This window comes from Mastigoproctus giganteus, chromosome 1, assembly GCF_048544385.1.
Source record: "Mastigoproctus giganteus isolate SK-2022 chromosome 1, ASM4854438v1, whole genome shotgun sequence".
Classification (NCBI taxonomy): Eukaryota; Metazoa; Arthropoda; class Arachnida; order Uropygi; family Thelyphonidae; genus Mastigoproctus; species Mastigoproctus giganteus.
The window spans coordinates 76,342,671-76,364,512 of record NC_143575.1 but is presented as its reverse complement, the minus strand read 5'-3'; the positions used below and the strand labels follow the sequence as shown (position 1 = coordinate 76,364,512).

Genomic DNA, 21,842 nt, shown 5'->3' with positions numbered 1-21,842 from the left:
CACTGCTTAGGCATCACACTTTTTCTAATGCACTTTGTGAAGAGCCTTGCCAGTTTTTGTGTTATGTCTCTTCCTCCCAATTTTAACAGCTCTACAGTAACTTCATCTTCCCCTGGGGCTTTTCTGATTCTTCATTTTCTTCAATGCATGTCCTACCTCATCAGGAAGAATATCGGGTATGTCGTATGTGTTGCTACTTTGCATTCCATCTTCCCCACTGCTGGTATCATTCCCTCGCTCCTTGTATAATTCTCTATAGTAGTCTTCTGCTATTTGAATTATGCCTTCTCTGCTGTTTATAAGTACACCATCGCTATTCTTCAGTTTCAGTATCATTTGTCTTTCTGTATTACTGCTCATGGCTGCTGATTTAAATCCTTTGTTTTCCCTTAATGCTTGTTCTACTTTTCTTGTGTTAAATCTTGGCGAATTTTCATACTCCTTTCTAAGTTTGGATCAGCTTCTAACATTTTAACCTTTGTACTTTCAATGTTGTGAAATATCTCCAAGAGTTCCTTTAATGTAAAGTTTTTTTGTCAGCGTCACTTCCTCTCTGATATCTTTATCCTTTTCGTCACCCCACTTTTCTCATTTATTCAATAAGTTCGCCTTCACTAAGTTCCTATGGCTGCATATCTAGTCTCTTGAACGGTGGACTGTGGTACAAGCCTATGGGACTGTTAAATATGATTACTGATTGTATTCATGATTTTTTGTAAACTCCTGTGACCTGGTAGCTGTACCGGAGTATAAAAAAGAACACTTATATTATTTAAACATATATGTGATATTATTAATTACTTCTGTTTTCAGGTTTATTTCATTGGTGTGCTTCATAACATGCAGAATTTGAGATTTATGTATCTTGCTTCCCATAGTGTAGAAGCCATCTGAAGAGAATGTTGCGTTTCTTTTTCCAACCTCTACTATATGAAGACAACAATAAATCTTTCATAAATAACTTGGTTAGACTGTAGATGTTTACTGAACTAGTAGGAATAAAACAGAATGACACTATAAACAAATATGGAGTCGTCACTTGTCTAGTATCATACCACCCTTCAAACAAAAAGCCAAATGGTTGCAAAGATGAGTCGATCACCTGACAGGTTCTCGCGTGCAATTTCTATGTGAAAACTAAAAAATTACTTCAGGAACTGTATTCAGGAGGATTAAAAAATATTGAAATTTTTGATCATTGATTAACACAGGAAAGTTATTTTTGAAGGTCACCTGTTAGGTGACCCACTACTACAATCAGATTAATATTTAAAGTATTGAATGAACATCAAGCATGGCAAGAACTGCATGTTGACCAACAGCAGATATTTGCTATTCAGATTACTGTTTATCTCAAAAAGCAGTGTGAATCAAAACCTGATGCCATTTCAATTATAAATATATATTAACAAAATGCTTAATATAAGATAATAAAACAATAAATACAGGCATACCTCGGTTAACGTTACCTCTGATAACGAAGCTTCGATATAACGAAGTCCGCAATTTCAAGCCCCATTTAACATAAAAAAAAAAAGACATTCCAGTTTAATCACCTGAAATCTAAACAAACTGAAGAAATTACGGAAGCCTTTGGGGCTTCTCGTGGTTGGTTCGAGAAATTTAAAAAACGGGCCAGGATTCATAGTGTAAAATTAACAGAAGCTGCAAATAAGTTTCCAGGAAAACTAAAGGAAATAATTGAACGTGAAAATTTTCCACCAAATTTGGTGTTGTGTGTTGACGAAAGCGGTTTGTTCTGGAAACGGCTACCAACAAAAAGCTTCATTTCTATTGAAGAAAAATCAGCTGCTGGGTTCAAAGCAGCCAAAGACCGTTTAACGTTACTCTTTGGATCAAATGCCTCAGGCGATTATAAATTAAAATTATTATTAGTTTACCATTCAGAAAATCCGAGGGCGTTAAAAGGTAACATAAAAATGAATTTACCTGTAATATGGAAAGCAAATAGAAAAGCGTGGGTTACCAAGGAGTTATTTACTGATTGGTTTGTTAACCACTTTTGTCCTGAAGTAAAACGGTATTGTCAAAAAAACAACTTTGAAGAAAAAGCTCTTTTGTTGTTAGACAATGCTCCGGGACATCCTACTGATCTTAACACGTTGGACACATGCATTCCTGTCAAAGTTGTGTTTCTTCCAGCAAACACAACTTCCCTGATTCAACCATTGGATCAGGGAATAATAGCATCATTTAAAGCTTATTATCTGCGACGAACATTAAGCAATTTAACTGAACTAGAGGATAAAGAGGAAATGACAGTTAACTTTTTGGAAAAACTTTAAAAACGCAATTGAAAACATTGATAGTTCTTGGAAAGAAGTCACTAAGAAATGCTTAAATGGAGTTTGGCGCAAAATATGGCCAGAAGTTGTACTAGAAGAAGAAAATAACATCCAAGAAATTAGAAATGAAGTTATCCAGATGACTCAATCAATAGGTTTCGAAAATGTCGATGAAGAGGATGTTAGAAATTTATTGAATGCAGAAGATGATGGTTTTTCAGTGGAAGATTTAGAAAACCTTGTTAGCAACGAAGACAAAGATAATGAAGACGAAGTTAAAGAAGTTCCTGCCGAAAAAGTGTTAACCAAAGATTTAAAAATGTGCTTAAATGACATTGAAAACGTTTTAAATTTTTTTAGTGAAAATGATCCTGATTTAGGAAGAAGTTTTATTGTTAAGCGATCAGTGTTAAATGCAATAACTCCTCTAGGCAATTGTTAAATGAAAGAAAAAAAAAGCATAAGCAATCAACTTTAGACTCATATTTTAAAATGTGATTTCACTTTGTATGTAAGTTGACTGTTTATTTAATAAAACTTTTCTTTGTTTGAAAAAGAAAAAAGCTTTTCTTTTTCTTTACGTAGGAACGTATCCCTATTCCGGCCATAGTATTTTTACCTCTGAAAACGAAGTTTCGCTTAACGAAGTAATTTCGCGGAACGCATCCTATTCGTTATTCGAGGTATGCCTGTATATATTAACAAAACAAATATTGGCAGTAATTGGGTTTATAAGTCCCTCCCATATTTCTGGAATCTGCTATAGTGTAACACGTCAACAAAATTGTTGCTGCTACTTCTAAGTGACTTGTTGGGAAAGGATGAAATTTTATGATTTTTTTTTTTTTTTTTTTTTTATACACCTTGGCCAAATATGTTTTGGAAATACTGTTTATTTTGCTTCATTAGTTTTTTTTTTTTTTTGGTAATCTGCTTTTTGTAATTCCATTGCTAAAAGGTTAATCTGGCAATTGCACTAGTTTTACAGAAATCTGTTGGAAAATAGTTTAGTGCTAGAGCTACTAACTGTGAAAGCAAAGTTTTCTGTGGTGAGCATTGACATCACAAGCCAAGGATTAAAGTTTGGGCCATACCTGATTCTCTTTGCCAAAACTGAGGTTGGAATTTGTGACCATTTTTAGTTGGGGGGAGAGCTAGGATGCTCCTCCACAATTTTTTTGAGAGAAAATGAAGTAAAAGAAAATTGTCGGTACAGTTGATCCTCAGTTTTTTCTTTTAACTGTGAATAGGGACAAGGACACCCCATTGGGGGGAGTGAATTTGCCAGTGTTTTTGTTCAAGTTGGCACATGGGTTGGTTTTGATGGATCAAAATTGTGCAAGACCTGAATTATCTTAGGACTCAAACTCTCAGAGTTAGACTTAAGGTTAAAGGTGTGACTCTCATAGATGCTGTGAAACATTGTTATTCCCCTACACCAGGGGTCGGGGAACAGGGGTAAATTACCCCAAATGGGGTAAAAGTGAAAATTTTGGGGGTAACGGAAGTTCAGAAAAATTAATAAAATAAAAATAATTTAAAATTTTCCCTTTTCAGCTAGTTTTCTCTACCCTTCAAATGGCATCAAATAGAAAAGGAAATACCTGGCAGAGTTCCTCAATTATGGTTTTACAGAAATAGAAGACAGGACTTGTAAATGAAGCCACAATGTGTCATTTGTTTGAAAGTGCTGACTGCAGTCTTTCAAAAATAATCAATTGAAGAGACATTTGGATAATTTTCATCCGCATCTTTCTTTCAAACTGCGGTAATACTTTGAGAATTTGGAAAGAACCATCAAAAGGCAAAGATTGGAAAACAACTTAGTAGGTACATTTGATCAACGTTCAGCATCAAGAGCTAGTTTTGAAGTGGCTTGGTTGATTGCCTGAAACAAGAAGCCATATACCATTGGTGAAGAATTGGTCAAACCTGCAGCTGTGAAAATGGCAGAAATCATGTGTGGCCAGAGAAAGAAGCCATGTGACTGCATTCAGTGCCTTTGTCTGCAAGAGTTGTGAAAGAAAAAATTTCCATCTCAGCAAAAAATGTGAGGGAACAAATGATTTCTTCAGTTAAAGAGAGCAAACATTTTGCTATTCAACTTGATGAGACTGCTGATGTCAGTAGCAATTTGCAGCTGATGATGTATGTTTGATACAGGGGAACTGATGTAATTGAAGAAGAAATGTTTTTCTGTTCTCCTGTTGAGTCAAGATTTCCCGGAATTGATATTTTCAATAAGGTTGATGCACCTTTCAAAACACCAGGCATTGATTTAAAGTGGGAAAACTGGAATTGATGTGTCTGTTGATGCAGCTAGAGCCATTTTGGGTCAAATTGTTGGCTTCTTGGCTTTGGCCAAAAAACAAAATCCAAAAATTGAAGTTACTCATTGTATGATCCATCATCAAGCATTGGTTGTGAAGCAGTTGGAACCTGAACTGGAAGTTGTCATGAATGATGTAATTAAAATTGTCAATGCTGTCAGAGGACATGCACTAAACACGTGGTTATTTCATAATTTATGTGAGGATTGGGAGGCTGAATATTCAACAGTCCTTTTACATACAGATGTGAGGTGGCTTTCAATTGGAAATGTTCTGAATTGAGTGTGCTCTTAGAGCTGAGGTAGAAATCTTTAAAGTTGAGAACCTCCACTTGGCTTGCACATCTCGCATATTTAGCTGACATCTTTGGTCATGTGAATTCCTTGAACGTGGAATTGCAAGGAAAAACCACCAATATCATTTTTGCAAGAGAAAAGATTTCGGCATTTGGCTCAAAGCTTTTGTACTGGAACCAGAAAGTGGAACAAAATAAGATAGCCACCTTTCCAAAGATAGCAGAGTTTTTGGAAAATTGTGAAGATCTCAGTCTTTGTGACATTGAGTCAGTTACAAGGCATTTGACCAAACTCAAAAGTAGTTCTCAGAGTACTTTCCAGAACTTGATTCTCATACTGTCAGTTGGGTTGTAAACCCCTTCAACTGTGAACTTGCAAATAGACCTGAAGAGCCCGAAGGATTAGCAGAGGCACTTCTTGAATCTCGCTCCAACAGTGAAGCATGCATGGAATTTAAGAACAAGACCAGATCTCTCATCTTTTTGGATGTCAGAAACTGCAAAGGTTTTTAAAATTGCACATGAAGAAGTAACAAAAATACAGAAATCGGTTGGAGCCCAAAGACTGCATCCAAATTGCTCTGATATCAATGTTGTTTTATCGAAATTGAAACTACACCACTTTTCCAAATCCTGAAGTGAGAATGTTTTTAATTAAATGACTTATTATTTAATCCTTTTTATTAATGTATTTATGTTATTTTTGTTACAAAATGGGTGGCTTTGTATGTAGTTATAATTTTATATTTTATTATTCTTCTTTTAATTTTTGTTTATTGTTTAATGTGCAGAGCGCATTGGCGTAGCTGTAAGGCCCTGCGCTTATGTTTATAAATAAATAAATAAAAAAATTAAAATTAAATTTTTTTTTCCAGGTGTCTACTGTGTATATAACAACACTCTTTGACAAACTAACGTGTATTAATTATATTTCACATTGCTATTAACTCGGCCTGACAACTTTATTTGCCGGTAGTATTTATATACATAAACTTAAATTCAGGAGAAGTGTTATAAAATATGTAATAGATGGTACTTGATTGTAAGCAGTGTCGTATTAAAGAAAAAAAACATCTGGAGGTAATATCGTTTGACACAAATAGACTTTGGGGTAATGTCCAAAAAACTTCCCAGACCCTTGCCCTACACACACACACAGTAATCATCTCCACTTTACTTTTATATTTCTGGTTTTATTGATGCTTATTATTATTATTAGTTTACCGCAGTTATCCTACTTTTGTATATTGTAGAATTAGTTTCCAGTGATTTCTTCATGTCCTTTTCTATTCGAAGGATAGGTATCATGATACAAAAAGTGTTCAAAAAAGATTTGTATTCACTCAGAAGTAGTTGTGATAGAAGATTGAAACAACACCATGTGTTACGTGGCGTTGTTTTAACCTTCAACATACAACCCCATGTATTACATGGTGTTTGTTTCAACCTTCTATCACAACTTTTTCAATATGGTTATGAGACAAAATGACACATTTTTGTCACCTTTTAATATACTTCTGCAAGCCAGTTTTGTAGAAGTGTTCTGACTGTCCTCCAAACCATGACTTGGCAGCAGAAATCACCACAAGCAGTAAAGTGTTTTCCAGGGCAGGAAAGAGGAAGAAATCCATGGGTGCACGGTCAGGGGAATAAGCAGGATGGGCAATATTTCAAATCCACATTGCACCGTATTATACCATGCTGATCCCAAAAAACTGACAGCATCACATTGCCAACAATTGGTTTCCTTTTTTTTTTTTTTTTTTTTTTTTGTGCTGATTCTGCATGCTTGTTTTGATATTTGTTTGGTTTCGGGATCATAGTGATGGATCCAAGTTTTATTCATGGTGACTAGCCACGAAAAAAATCCTCTTGCTTTTCCTTGCACATCAACAACATTTCATGTGCACATTTATGCCTTTTCCTTCTTCTGATAAGAGGTCAGAAGTATAGGAACCCATCTAGCAGACACATTACTCACATGCAACCATTGATGGATGGTGATGTCCACAGACCCTACACTAATTTGGAACTTTGCAGCTAATTCTTTGATGCTAATATGGCAATCTTCCAGAATGGGTTAATGCTTCAATTTTTAGTAATACCAGTACTAGTATTTGCCATATAGTGCAAAGAAGCAGTAGGCTTTTGCTGCACTGTCAAAAAAAACAAAAAACAACCAAGTAGATAAGAAAACACAAATTATGTTTCCCTCCTCAGAAAAAGAAATACTCAGCCTTGGCCTCCATGACCTTATTTGTGGTACTATTATAGATCAACTTGTACCTATTATAAGCTTCAGTACTTTTCATCGCTCTGTAACTGTTCCCTGCTATCTTTTTCTCCTCTCTTTGACCAGTCAAATTCGCAGTCATCCATCCTCCTGCAATATTTTCTTAAAAGTATGTGCGTTCATGGCTTCTGTGATTTTTGCTTTAAAAGTACAGTCTGTCCTCGTATAGCACGATAGTTGCGTTCCTAGAAATCCTCGTGCAATGCAAAATCGTGCAATATAAACAACAGCCCCTATGGGAAAAGTAGGGTTAGGTGCCGACCACCCAAGATTGAACACACATTTGGAACCAAAACATTACCAAACACAATAAATAATCGGGTAATTTTAATCGTTATAAAATACTTACGTATTTTATAACGATTAAAATACGTAATAAAAATAATATTATATTATAATAAAGTATTTTTAGTATTTTTTAATACTAAAAAAGTATTTTTACGAATAAAATACGTATTTTATTCGTAAAAAAAATTATTATATTAAATAAAATAGTCGTAATAAAATACTTACGTATTTTATAATACGTAAGTATAAATTATAATACGTAAGTCGTAATAAAATATTGCTAATGCTTTTGCTTCTATCGTAAGCAAACTTGCTTTTTGTTTGATTTTCTATCCAAAGAGATGACAGCCATTCCATCTCTTCCAATTCTTTGTGTCTTAATGTAATGGATTTTAATTACACTTTGAGTTGTTTCCGCTATGAAAGTTGTTTTTATTTTCTCTGCATTCTTTGTAATTCTCGGCGTTGCCTCATTTAGGTCTGTAGCACGTGCAATATCACATGGTCTTTCATTTCGCTCAAAGCGTTTCACAATTTCATATTTTTTCTCTATTGACAGAAGCGGACTGGCCATAAGCCTTACCGGGGAAACCCCGGTGGGCCAGTGTGATTTTGGCCATAAACCGTAGTATGAGGCCACTATAAATTTTCCCGGGTAAGAATTTTTGACCCAGTCCGCCTCTGTTTATCGATATTGCTTTTTTTTTTCTCTCTCTCTGAATCTGCAGTGTCTTAGCCAGGACGCTTCCTTTTCACACCTTTTAAGTATTTTACTAATTTTTAGGGAATAAAGCACAATTACAAAACGAGGAGGCACGCTTGATCACATAAACAAAGCTGCGCGCGTGTAGCAACTGAATAAACAACACCGTAAAGGCCGAGATACACTATTAACACCTCACATTTTACTAAAGCACATTCTGGGGGTTACTACCATAAAACAATAAAAACAATTTCCAGTTGCGTTTCTGCTAGTGGAATCTGTTATAAACTGGTAGTAAACTCGATCTAATTGCATTTGCGATTATATCGATAGCTGGAATTGTGTTGGTTTTTACGTTATTATGGTGAAATGTGTTTCCCCTTCACTGATATAAAACTCATAAATACATTTTCAGAATCTTCTTCGTTCCTATCGTGTTGCGTTCAGTTGGGGTGATTCCGCATTCGACTGCCATTTCTTGTAAACACAAAGGTGAATCGTGTATAAGCGAATTCGGTTCGTGTTATATAAGATAACGTTCCCCTATTTATAAATCGTGTATGATCGAATTCGTGTAATGCAAACACGTGTTATACGAGGACCGACTGTATTCCGTAATTCAAATGCATTCACCATCCCTCTGCAATCCGCACAATTCACAGATAGCATATAGCACCTTAAACTGTCAAAGTTCCCCTCTTCTGAAGTTAAAACTTCTGCCTTTACCTTTCACTACTGCAACATCTTCATATTCCAGCTGATGATTGCACGATCACTTTCTGACAATGGTTCTTGTACTATAAGCCTTGTGGTCATCTGGTTCATTAGTAATGATGAGGTATGTATCTTTCCTAAATACATACCATAGTGGAACTTGCCATCACCAATTTCAGACACCATGTTTCTTTTAGTCCTATTATATCAGCATTAGTTTCCTAACCAGGAGTTCAAATTCAGCTATTTTATTGAAAACGCTCCTGACATTAGTGTAGACACCCTTGAGACTAAGTAAGAGTCCTATTATAGATATCAGCTGGCCTGTAACCAATTTACAAAGGAGGTTAGGCAGGCGAAAGCAGATTACGAAAAATCTTTGGCAAAAGATGCAAAGAAAAACAGAAAAGAGTTCTTTACTTATGTAAACTCTAGAAGGAAGGGAATGAATCAGATTGGTCCACTTGATATCGATGGTTCAACTGTTGATGATCCTGCTCACGAAGCAAACAAACTAAATGAATATTTTGCATCTACATTCACACATGAGGACTTATTCGGGGAGGGGAATGCCAGAGGTCTATTCAACTCTGGCAGTAAGCTAGATAATCTTGTAATAACTGAGAGTAAAGTGGAGGAGAAATTGTTTAAGATAAACATAAGAAAGGCACCTGGGGTGGATGGAATCTATCCAGTTATATTAAAGGAGGCGGCAAAGGAAGTAAGCAAACCCTTAGCCATGATTATGAGCGCTTCCCTGGACTCAGGGGAGGTACCCATGGACTGGAGATATGCAAATGTGACCCCAATCCACAAATGAGGATCAAAGGGAGACACAGGTAATTACAGACCTGTTAGTTTAACTTCTGTTCCAAGAAAATTAATGGAGGCACTGATTAAAGAAGCACTGCAGGATCATCTAGACAAAACTTCAGTTATAGCTCAGACACAGCATGGGTTTGTTAAGGGAAAGTCTTGTCTGACCAATTTGATTGATTGCTATGATGTAGTCACAAAGGAACTGGATGCAAAGAATAATTTTGATATCATATATTTGGATCTTAGAAAGGCTTTTGATACTGTTGCACATGGAAGACTGCTGCACAAATTCGAGCAGTGTGGCATTGGAGGCAAATTGGATAAAGGGATGCTAATAACATTAGTCCATGCTCTTCATGGACTAATGTTATTAGTGGAGTTCACAAGGGTTCAGTGTTGGGTCCATTGTTGTTTTCTGTATTCATCAGTGATATTGATGATGGTATATCAGGCTTAATGTCCAAGTTTGCAGAAACTCAGCAGGGTTGTTAATGACAGTATGCTGCTGCAACAGGATCTAGAAAAGTCAAGCAGATGGGCTGAGAGGTGACAAATGAAGTTTAACATTGACAAATGTAAAGTACTACATATGGGAAGCAGTAATCCCAGAGTAACGTATCAACTCTGTGTAACCACACTGACAGTGGTAGAGAATGAAAAGGACCTGGGGGTAATTGTGCAGGCAGATATGAGGTTTTCTGGGCAGTGCAGACGGTCTGCAAGAGTAGCTCAGTGTCTTGTCAATGATATATAGGAATTTTTCTAGCAGAGATAAGGAGGTGGTTATCTCCTTGTATAAGGCAATGGTCAGACCACACCTTGTGAGTACTGTATACAGGTCTGGAGGCCTCATTTTAAGAAAGATGTAGAGCTGTTCGATTGAGTACAGAGAAGGGCAACAAGATTAGTGAATGGAACAAAGGGTTGCTCTTATGAAGAAAGGCTTAAGTTTTGCAAATTACAGTGTCTGGAGACTAGGCACCTGCGAGGCGATCTGATTGAGGTGTATAAAGCCTTGAATGGTTTGAGCATGCTCAGAATAACCGCCTGAGAGCATAAATTCAAATTGAGGAAAGACTGTTGTAGGATAGATGTGCAGAAGTTTGCCTTTAGCCAGTGGGTTGTTGATTGCTGGAACAAACTTCCATCTGTCTTTGTAGAAGTTGATACCTTAAGTAGATTCAAGGTAGAACTTGACAAACATTTGAAGCGAGTGGATGGGTGAAATAAGGGTTTTTTTTTTTCTTGGCTGATGCTATATATGCTTGCATCATGTGCCTTTGCTAATGCTAATCTTCTATAGTTTACTAACCTTACACACCCTTTGTAGTTATTTAGGTTTGTATCCCAAGCTATATCTTCCCTCTCATTTGAAACATTTCTACCCTCAGAACAAGAATTCTGAAACATTGATACCTTGGCAACGAACAAGAATTCATGAGGTGAGTGCAAGCATTACTTTGCTTGCACTCACCTCATGTGGAGGTGAGTGCAAGCAAATGCACTCACCTCCATAAATTACCCTTCTTTCCCCCCTCCCCCCAGCACCTCCATAGCCAGGTGGGCAGGAGCAGCAGTGCGTAGCACGTGCTTCTTGATTAGACCGGGGTTCGAGCCTGTGACCACCAAATACGGAGGATGCGGAAAGGTCAGGGAATGACCACCACATATCCCCGGAGCAATATGGCCTTAGTTGCTAATGCTCCTTAAACCCAAATAACAAACAAACCTTCTTCCCCTAACTAGCTGTTTCCCTTAACCTTTAGGTAATCCTCAGTGATAATGGCAAAAATCCTTGCACCACCTTTGTTCAAATGAATACTATCTCTACAAAATAGATTCCTACTAATTACAAATGCGGACTATACTGATAACCCTCCATCCCCTACCTAGAGCCTTACAGATTCCCTCGAGTCTCTTTAGTCCTTCAGCATATAGTCCCTCCTATTGTGTCTGAGCAGAATTGCAGACATATACTCATTCTGACCTAACTCGCAGCATTTTTTTAGCATAGTCCTGTATTTTTCAAAGATGGTCAAGTCGTGTACATTTAATATTGTTAGTCCCCACATGAATAATAATTCTCTTTACCTCACTAAAAATCTGACAGTCTGCTGGTAACGTCATCAATTGTTGCTCCTGGCAAACGAACTCTGCTTCCAGACCACCTATCTTTATTACAAAAAATGTTAGATGTTTCCCTTACAATAGTCATCTGATAAAACCAGATCACCTTTGACCAGAGCAGTGTTGCCTTAAATATTCTTTTCTGAGTCCCGACTCAAGGATGCATCACTTGGCAGGTCAGGAGATACTTGAGTTCCTGATGAGCTCCCAGTTGCATTTGTTTCCAGGACAAACACTTGTTTCTTCATTGACTCAATTTCTTCTTGTAACACACCAAGTCGTAATTTGAGATCGCTACACTCTTTACATTGGTTGCAAAGAAAAAAATCACTAGATGAGCTAGGTCCATCTGCTAGGGTTGCTCTTACAAAGAAAGGCTTAAGTTTTGCAAATTACAGTGTCTGGAGACTAGGCACCGGGGAGGTGATCTGATAGAGGTGTATAAAACCTTGAGTGGTTTGAGCATGTTCAATGTTGATGGAATTTTTCCTCTTGCTCAGAATAATCACCTGAGAGGGCATAAATTCAAATCGAGGAAAGACAGATGTAGGATAGATGTGCAGAAATTTGCCTTTAGCCAGCAGGTAGTTGGTTGGTGGAACAGACTTCCATCCCTTGTTGTGGAAGTTGATAGCCTAAATAAATTTAAGGCTCAGCTGGACAGGTATTTCGAACGAACAGAGGAGTGAAGTGAAAGTTTTTTTTTTTTTTTTTTTTTGTCTGATGCTGCATAAGCTTGCTTTCTTGCATCATATGCCTCTACTAATGCTAGACCAGCCTTAGAATACATGCCACAGGCTGTACAAATGAATGCCCGTGGATATTTCAATTTCACTCCAAATGTCCCTGGACTTTGTGTTGTAAGTGGATCTTGTAGCAACAATAATTTTTGTAAAATTTGAACTTTACAAAGATTATGAAATTAAAATTTATAATATATTACAGAAATTAAACTGTTGACAAAACTTAAATCACCAAAGAAGTTAAATTTAAGCTATCGAATGAAAGTTACAAAATTCCCCCCAAAATATCGATAACAAAGGCTATCTGAATATTAAATGGTAGCTTTCCAAATACATTACAAATTTAAACTTAAAATATATTACGGAATTTAAGTTAACAGATTATTACAGAAATTATACTGCTAACAAAACTTTTAACACTAGTGAAATTAAATTAAACTACCCAAGAAAGATATGAAGTTCCTGCGAAAAAAATCGATAGCAAAGGCTATCTGAATATTAAGCTGTATCTTTCCAACTACTTATCTAAATACAAAAATAAATTAATCTACATGACTAGGATTTCAAACTAAATATTAACTACAGTTTAGTATATAAAAATAAAAACCTGAAAATTATTTTAAAAACTAACCTGCAACGAAGAGCTTTGGAAATACGCATCCATATGCTGTAGCTGCAATCCCAGAACAATGCCCTTGCAGATTTCTTCATCATGCATTGAGGTTCTTTAACATTTGTTTATACCAATGTGCAAAACACTGTAATCTGGACAGTTTTCTCCATAAATAGTGACCAGTTCTTTGTGGATTGTTTTTGGTGTTTTCCCTTTCAGAAAGATGAATTGAATCACTGATCTGTATTCCACTTTATACATTGACACTGCACTTCATTTAGTACTGCAAAGGGGGAAAAAAATGAATTGTCAGATCAAAAGCAAAATTTGTGTGGTTGTTATAGACATTTCAAGATATCAAACAAAAAAAAATTTTTTTTTCTTTCTATCACAATTACTGGGTGATTACAAATCTTTTTTGACTGCCACTGTACTTCAGAGATCCAGGAAAACTCAGGACATATTGAGATAAAAAAACGTGCTGCTCTGGAGATTGGAATTGCTTCCATAGTAGCAGAATTACTGGACTTGATGTATTAAGTCCCAAGGTGGACTACTAATACAGTTGAGACCCCTGCTTTACGATATTAATCCATTCCAGAGATACCAGCATAGCATGAAAATATCGTGATATGAACACAATAACACATTGTTTTTGGTAATTCGGTCCAAGATCTGGGAAGTTAAAAATTTTCCTTTATTCTTTAAAAGGCGATTTTTATAATAGACATTGTACTAGTTTTATACAGAATACTGAATACCATGCACTTGTTTATCTGGGGTGGGGGAGTCTGTAAAATTGTGGTTCGTCACATAGGCACCAGTTAACATGAACACTGGTTCAGCCACTTTATAGAATCAAATTTCAAAAACCAATTCAAATCATTAAAATGCACTACACTTTCATTGTTATCATACGTTCAGTTTTAAGAATCAATTTTGAATGCCTTTGCCACATTTCTGTAGGTCATTACCATAAAACAATAAAAACAATTTGCAGTTTCTGGTTTTATTGACCTTTTCTGTAAGTGCAATCTATTATAAATGGGTAATAAATTTTATCTTATTGCATTTGCACTAATAATACCAATAGCTGGAATTCTGTAGGTTTTTATGTTATGGTGAAATGTTTCCCCTTCACTGAAATCTTCAATCATATAAAAAACAGAAATTTTCATAATCTTCTCTTCATTCCTATTTTTTAAGTTTTGTAAGCTTGTTACTCTATATATCATTTGTGATGCCGTGTTCTTCGTTATTGATTTCTTATATTTTTTACTGTTTTAAATTTTACAACCCCAAAAAAAAAAAAAAAAAAAAAGTGCCAGTGAACAGAAATATCAATTAGTTAGTATGTACCATATTTCCCCATGTATAAGACACACCTTAATTTTGGGCCCCGAAATTTGAAAAAAAATGTATTACATAAAGTTATTGAACTCAAGTTTTATTCATCATAAAATTCATACAACTCCTCACTGTCAAAACTCCCATCCATTAGCTTGTCCTCAATTGTGTCTGATGACGAATTAGTCTTCATATATTGCCTCGTCCTCAGTTCCATCTCTGGCATTTGAAATGCCACACTTCTTAAATGACTTGACAACGATCTCAATCTTGATATTATCCCAGGATCTTTTCACCCAGGTACAAACTTCTCCTATAGTTGGTTTCTTCACTCTTCTTTGCTGGTGTCAATTTGTCCCCAGAAGACTTCATCCATTGGTTCCATTCGTCTCTCATGACAGCTTTGAAGGGTTTGTTAATGCTGACATCTAGTGGTTGGAGCTGGGATGTCAAGCCTCCAGGTATGACGGCAAGCTTTTTTTTTTTTTTTTGCTCTGCAGCAATCTTTGTGTTTTTTGTTATATGTGCCCTGAACTGATTAAGCACCAATAGGGTAGGTTTGCGTAAGAGCCCACCTGGTCTTCTGCTCCAAACTTTCTCAAACCAGATCTTCATCCTATCCTGATCCATCCAGCCCTTGTCATGAACGTGGACAACCACTCCTCGAGGAATGTCTTCTTTTGGCATTGTTTTGCTTTTGAAAATCAGCATAGGAGGCAGCTTGGTTCCGTCCGCACAACAAGCTAGAACAACTGTATAATGGCTCTTTTCATGTCCACTTATCTTCACAGTTACAGTTTTCACCCCCTTCTTATCAACAGTTCTGTTACTTGGGACACCAAATCGAAGGGGGGACTTTGTCCATATTTGCAATCTGTCCTAACTCAAACTGATGTGTCTTCTGACATTGAATGACAAAACAATGAAATTCAAGGACCTTCTGCTCATAGCTTTCAGGCATCTTTTGGGCAAGTCTAGTGCATGTATGCATGCTTAGTCCATTCCGTTTCATGAACCTGAAGCACCAATTGTGTCCTCCTTTGAAATCAGTAACTTCTTTTTCATCAGCAATTCTTCTTGCCTCATGCTGAACCATCTTTGTGGACACAGGAATTCCAATTGCCCTTTGTTCTTCAATCCATATCTTCAATTCCCTCTCTAAATCAGGCCATTTTGCTGACTTGCCTCTCATGGCATTTTCAATATGGTTTCTTCTTCCCGTAGCCAGTCTGATTGTTTTCTCAGTTGGAGGAGGAGGACCAAACTTAATTTCAGCAGCATGATTTCCATTCACTTTTGCAAACTGGATCACTTTTAACTTGAATTCAGCACTGTACGGAAATCTTTTCTGAGCCATTTCTGGGCAGAACTTGGCAAAACGTAACCTAATAAGTAATAAGTGCGAAACAATGAGTGCAAAGACAACAAGTGCGAAAAAGTGGGAAATGCAAGTAAAAAAAATCTACAACCACTGTATAAGACGCACCCAGTTTTTAGACCCCAAATTTTTCAAAAAAAGGTGCGTCTTATACTTGGGGAAATACGGTATATATAACAGTATTAAGCTAGGTACGTATGTGTAAATTCGTGCTTTATATCTTTACTTTTATAGCCTGTGGATAACATTCCTCCTATTTTTGATTATTAGAATTGCCATTTAATAGAATTAAAATTCAATTTACAAACATGATCACAGTGACCGGTGCTTACTAAATATCGTATAGTGAATAGTATTTTATTGAGAGTCGATCGTAAAGTGATTTGATCATATAGTGAACCAGTAAAGGTTCACTTTACTTTAGTATTTACTACACTAATAGATTTAAACGTCTTATGTACTGTTTTCTTGTTTTTCCTAATTGAATATGATACTTTATTTTTCAGGCTGTTGCAGATATTATTCGTACGTGTTTGGGTCCTCGAGCTATGTTAAAGGTGAGAATTTGATTGAAAAGGATAAAAAATTATAATTTGATTTTCCATTGAAGTTGATCTTACTGCATACTGTGTAAATATAGAATTGGTGGATGTTAAAAATAATAATAATAAAATACATACATATTTGAATATTTTTACATCTTTTTTAATGTTTTAAAACTTGATAAAGCATTCCTCACTATACATCAGGTATTCTATTAAAAGAGTATCGATATGTTAACTTCAACATAAAATGAATAATAACCAGGAAATGTGCATTTCAGTGACACCTAAAGTTTGAGATATTAGTAATGCACTATATGAAACAAGTCGGTTAATTTACGCAGTGCATTACATTTCGGGCACATGAAATTTTTATTTCTTAAATTAATTGATTTTTCTTTTCCTGTAATTAAAATAAGTGTAAAGTAAATAACTGATTATCTTGTTCTTGATTAATTACTAATTGATTAACTAAAATATATAATATTGTATTCACTTCAGTGCACACACCTCATGGTATAAGGTATACACTTCGTGTTTTGAAATCACAGCACGTGAAATGCAACATATTGCAGGCTCTGTGATTTAATTAATTAAACAGTAATAGTATAGTATGCTCTCAGCCCATTTGTAATGCAATTTGCTTATTTCCTCTGGATTTTAGTAACAACTTAAGTATTACATGTTATTAACATTTCTGTTATGATTTATATAATAGCCAAATAGATTTATGTATTTATTAAAGTGATAACAAAAACAACTTTCTCAAACTGCAACAACTTTTATGTGAACTGAGAACAAAGAACATTTCAACACATCAGAATGTTGTCCATTTATTCCTCCAATCAGCTCATAGCAACAGATGTTAATACAGTAAAAGTTGCATTAAGTACTAACAAAAATGTCCTTAAGACAGTTGGATGCTTAATACGTTTGCTGCCCGAACACAAACTTGCATAAAAACAAACTAATTTTTGTGCCTCAACATAGATATGCATCAATTGAATCACTGTCAATAAATGAGCACTGTGAAAGGAAAAGCACATGAAATGAACAACTTAGTGATATCGGCACACTGATTGAACCATGGCACATTGCATTACAGCTTGGTTTTGCTTAGTGTCAATTGCAATATTTAGAGCAGTGATGCACATCCATTTGTCAATATTTGTCATATAATAGGCAATAACTGTGACATGAACTCTATGATGTTTTAAAAACAACTATTTACTTTACTCGTCAATGCAAGAGAATTCCCTATTTAGCACCGTACTGACATAAGTAGTGTGTGAAACTACACTAATGACATCTGTTATGTATTATTAACATTTGGTTTTGGCAACTATTTATTTTATTACTTTTGATACTCGAACTGCATGTTTTATGAAAATTTATTGAAATGTTCTTGTAGACTGAGACAGGCCACAAAAGATGTTTAGGTGGGCAGCATGCAGGCTGCAGGTTCTGTATCACTAGTCTAGACAGTGCTATAAAATCTGTATACTTGGTTCAGTTTCATGTCCTTTACTTATGTTGAAGTTATTTTACCTAGTTTGGTATTTTCCACAAGAAGAAAAGGTAAAATTTTTTGAATGTTATGCTTGCTGAGTTTTAATTCTTTAGTTTGTGAAAAACGAAACATCATCTTTAGTGTGTCTACTGATAAAATGGTTTATGAAAAGTGTTTTCCAATAAAATTTTACCTTAAGGGTGGTTATAATGGATCCAAAATGCAGGACTGAAAAGGAACAGGTACAGAGATGGACACTATGGTGAAGCTGATGACATTGAATCAGATCTTTTTACTATTATCATCTGATACTTAAATAGAATTCTGTTCAACTTATGCAAGATTATGAATCTTGTGAAATGCAGAAGTTGATGTCAGAATGCTACAAACAACAAATGTTGATGTTGTTTGGAATGATAATTCTTCACAGATGAAATCCATTTACTAAAAAGCACTGCCTACTTGGTCCAGCACCCCAAGGCACAGATAAAATTACCCTCACAAATATAAGTGGTAGCAAGTGTGCTAATGTGCCCATGCCAAATTTTGGCAGCTTTGATTTTTTTTTTTTTTTTTTTGGTGGATATAGAAAAATTCTTCTTTCTTGTATCACTTAGCCATAATACTAACTCAGATATTTTATTAAACTAAAAAACAAAGTGGTCTCTGGGGAAAAATAATATAACTATTTGTAATGCTAAATTATTATTTTGCAAAGAAAAATGATTTTACTTGACTAAGATTTTTTTATATTATTTAACAATGATTCTTCAAAATGTTTTCAGTTTGAAAACATTTTGCCATAACCTTCAAGAGTAGTAAATTCTTAATTTTTTGATACATTGTAAAACCTTTTTTAAAGTGGTGAGTTTTATTTTCATCAAACTCTTCTATTTTTTTTATTGTCACTGGTAAAAGAATTTTGGTGGTGTTGATGCAAGATCTCACCAGCAGCTTTATCTCAATCACACTATTTACTTCACCCTGCTGGTAGATCATTTTCTAAGTTTCAAAACTTTCTATGTTGAGCAACCAAGCCTTTTCTGTTTGAGTTGAACACAATCATTGAGTTTTTTTGTTAGTTGGCACACTTTCGTCAGCAAGTTCAGGTAAATATAAACCTTTGGAGATATTTTTGAATAGTTTCAGTTTTGACATCTAATGAAGACAAGCTTATCCAAAAAAATACTGTTCAATAAATTTATAGATTTTAACAATCCTGGCCAGTGGTTTCATTGACAATGTTCATTTGGCTTAATATATGTAAGAATTGTTTCTCTGAATCACACTCGTACAATTTAGTGAAAGTAGATAATTTTTACATTCGCTGGTGCTACCTAACACTGAAAAGTGGCGTTCATGTTCTTGTTAACAGTACTTTGCTCTTTTACAATACAAACTAAAACTTTATAGCAGAAACAGTATACCACTGCCGTAATTGATATTACCTGCTCACTTTCTTAATCTTTTTTGCCAGGTGCTGTAATAAGCATTACCTAATAGTGATAATAATTCCTCAGTTGTAAGTACATGTTCACTATAAGAAATTCAGAGTTGTTAGTGCATATATTATTGCTGTTTATATTTTTATGTTATTATTAATTGTTGATGGTAAAAAAGACAAACCTATTTAGCCTACTTCAAAAATAGCTTGTCTACTAAACAGGTTTTAAAAATAATTCTCCAAAAATGGACAGAATTAAATTTTCTGACAACAGAAATGCTTGCTGAACAGAATGATGGGATTAGCTCTTTGGGGACTGAATGAATTGTTTGCTTTTTACATTTTAGACAGGTTAGTGCTTAACAGAGGGTATTAATAAGAGGGATTTAAGTAAGGGACCGATTAAAGAAACACACACACACACACAGTGGAATCTCGTTAATACAAAGTTCAAGGGACCTAAATTTTCACGTTTTGTAATAACAAGGTTTGTAGTAACGAGGTCCCACAAAAGTATCAACATTTACCGTTATTTATTATTATTATTTTTTTGGTACATACTGTATATCTAAGAATAATAATAAATAATAATAATACTTTTTTTTTTTAAAGATTTTATTTTATTTGTATGATAAACTAAGAGAAAAGCAATATTAATGGAAATGAAAATATTGTACAGTATATATTTTGATATATACAATATTTTAGTATCACAGTAAAAATAATTACAATAATTATAAAAGGAGACATCATCAGCCATTTTCAATCCACTGCAGGATGAAGGCCTCTCCAGCAACTTTCCAGTTCCTTCTGTTTTGAGCATGGCCATCCATTTACTACCCAAAAACTCATGAATTTCATCTATCCATCTCCGCCTTTGTCTTCCAGGTTTTCTTCTAGCTCCTCTTTGGTACCATTCTGTTATTTTCTTAGTCCATCTGTCATCATGTCTTCGAGCTATGTGTCCTGCCCAAGACCATTTTAGTTCTTTGGTTTTGATAAGAATGTCCTTTACTTGAGTTTGCTGCCTAATCCATGTGTTTCTCTTCTTATCTAACAGTCTGATTCCTAATATAATTCCTTCCATTCTTCGCTGTGTAGTTCTCAGCTTCTCTTCCATTCTTTTGGTGAGTGCCCAAGTTTCACTTCCATAAGTCATGGTGGGGAGTATACATTGGTTCATTATTTTACGTTTCAGACAAACTGGGATATTGCTCTTCAGTATGTGACTATATTTCCTGAATGCTATCCATCCAAAATTTATTCTTCTCTTGACTTCCAGCCATTTATCATTACAGCTAATAACGTGTCCTAGATAAGTATATGACTCCACCTTTTCAATTACTGCTCCTTCAATCATTATTTCCCTTTCTGTGGCATACTTGTTCATCAGCATACTTTCTGTGGCATATTTGTTTTAGCCATATTCATCTTTAGTCCAAAATCCTTACTAACTGTGCATAACTGATTAAGATTTTCCTCTAATTCTTTGGGATTGTGGCTTATGACCACAATGTCATCTGCAAATCATAAATGGTTTAAGTACTCTCCATTGACATTGATTCCTTTCTGCGACCAGTCTAATCTTCTGAAAGCTTCCTCGAGGGCAGCAGTAAACACCTTCGGAGATATTGTGTCTCCTTGTCGAACTCCTTTCTCAATTTTAAATTTCCCACTGTCTTTGTCTAGTCTAATAAAGGAGGTAGCACTCATATATTTTCTTCAAAATCATAATATATGGGGTAGCTATGCCTTGTCTTTCCAGTGCCCGAAACATTGCCTTATGCTGTATGGAGTCAAATGCCTTTTCATAATCCACAAATGCTAAGCATAATGGTGTTTTATATTCATTTGCTTTCTCCATTAGCTGTGATATTACGTGAAGGTGATCCATAGTTGAGAATCCTGTCCTAAAGCCAGCTTGCTCTTTCGGTTGATTCTCATCAAGTATTCTTTCTAATCTGTTAGTAATGACCCTTGCGAACAACTTGTAGATGTGGGATAACAAGCTAATTGGTCTATAATTTCCAATTTCTGATTTATCTCCTTTCTTATGCAGCAAAACTATGATTGCATTATTCCACTGCTTAGGCTTCACACCTTTTCTAATGCACTTTGTGAAGAGCCTTGCCATTTTTGTGCTATGTCTCTTCCTCCCAATTTTAACAGCTCTACCAGTAAGTTCATCTTCCCCTGGGGCCTTTCTGATTCTTCATTTTCTTCAGTGCATGTTCTACCTCATCAGGAAGAATATCGGGTATGTGTTGCTACTTTGCAATCCATCTTCCCCACTGCTGGCATCATTCCCTCGCTCCTTGTATAATTCTCTATAGTAGTCTTCTGCTATTTGAATTATGCCTTCTCTACTGTTTATAAGTACACCATCGCTA

General features: G+C 35.4%; 1 protein-coding gene across 1 annotated transcript in view; it reads left to right on the top strand.

The window, feature by feature from the left end:
- Positions 1–21,842, top strand: part of CCT3 (chaperonin containing TCP1 subunit 3) — a 191,154-nt gene that overhangs the window by 4,734 nt on the left and 164,578 nt on the right. Inside the window, exon 3 of the mRNA XM_090380590.1 lies at positions 16,463–16,513. Within this exon, the coding sequence (XP_090236716.1) occupies positions 16,463–16,513 (51 nt within the window). The remainder of the gene's footprint in view (positions 1–16,462; positions 16,514–21,842) is intronic.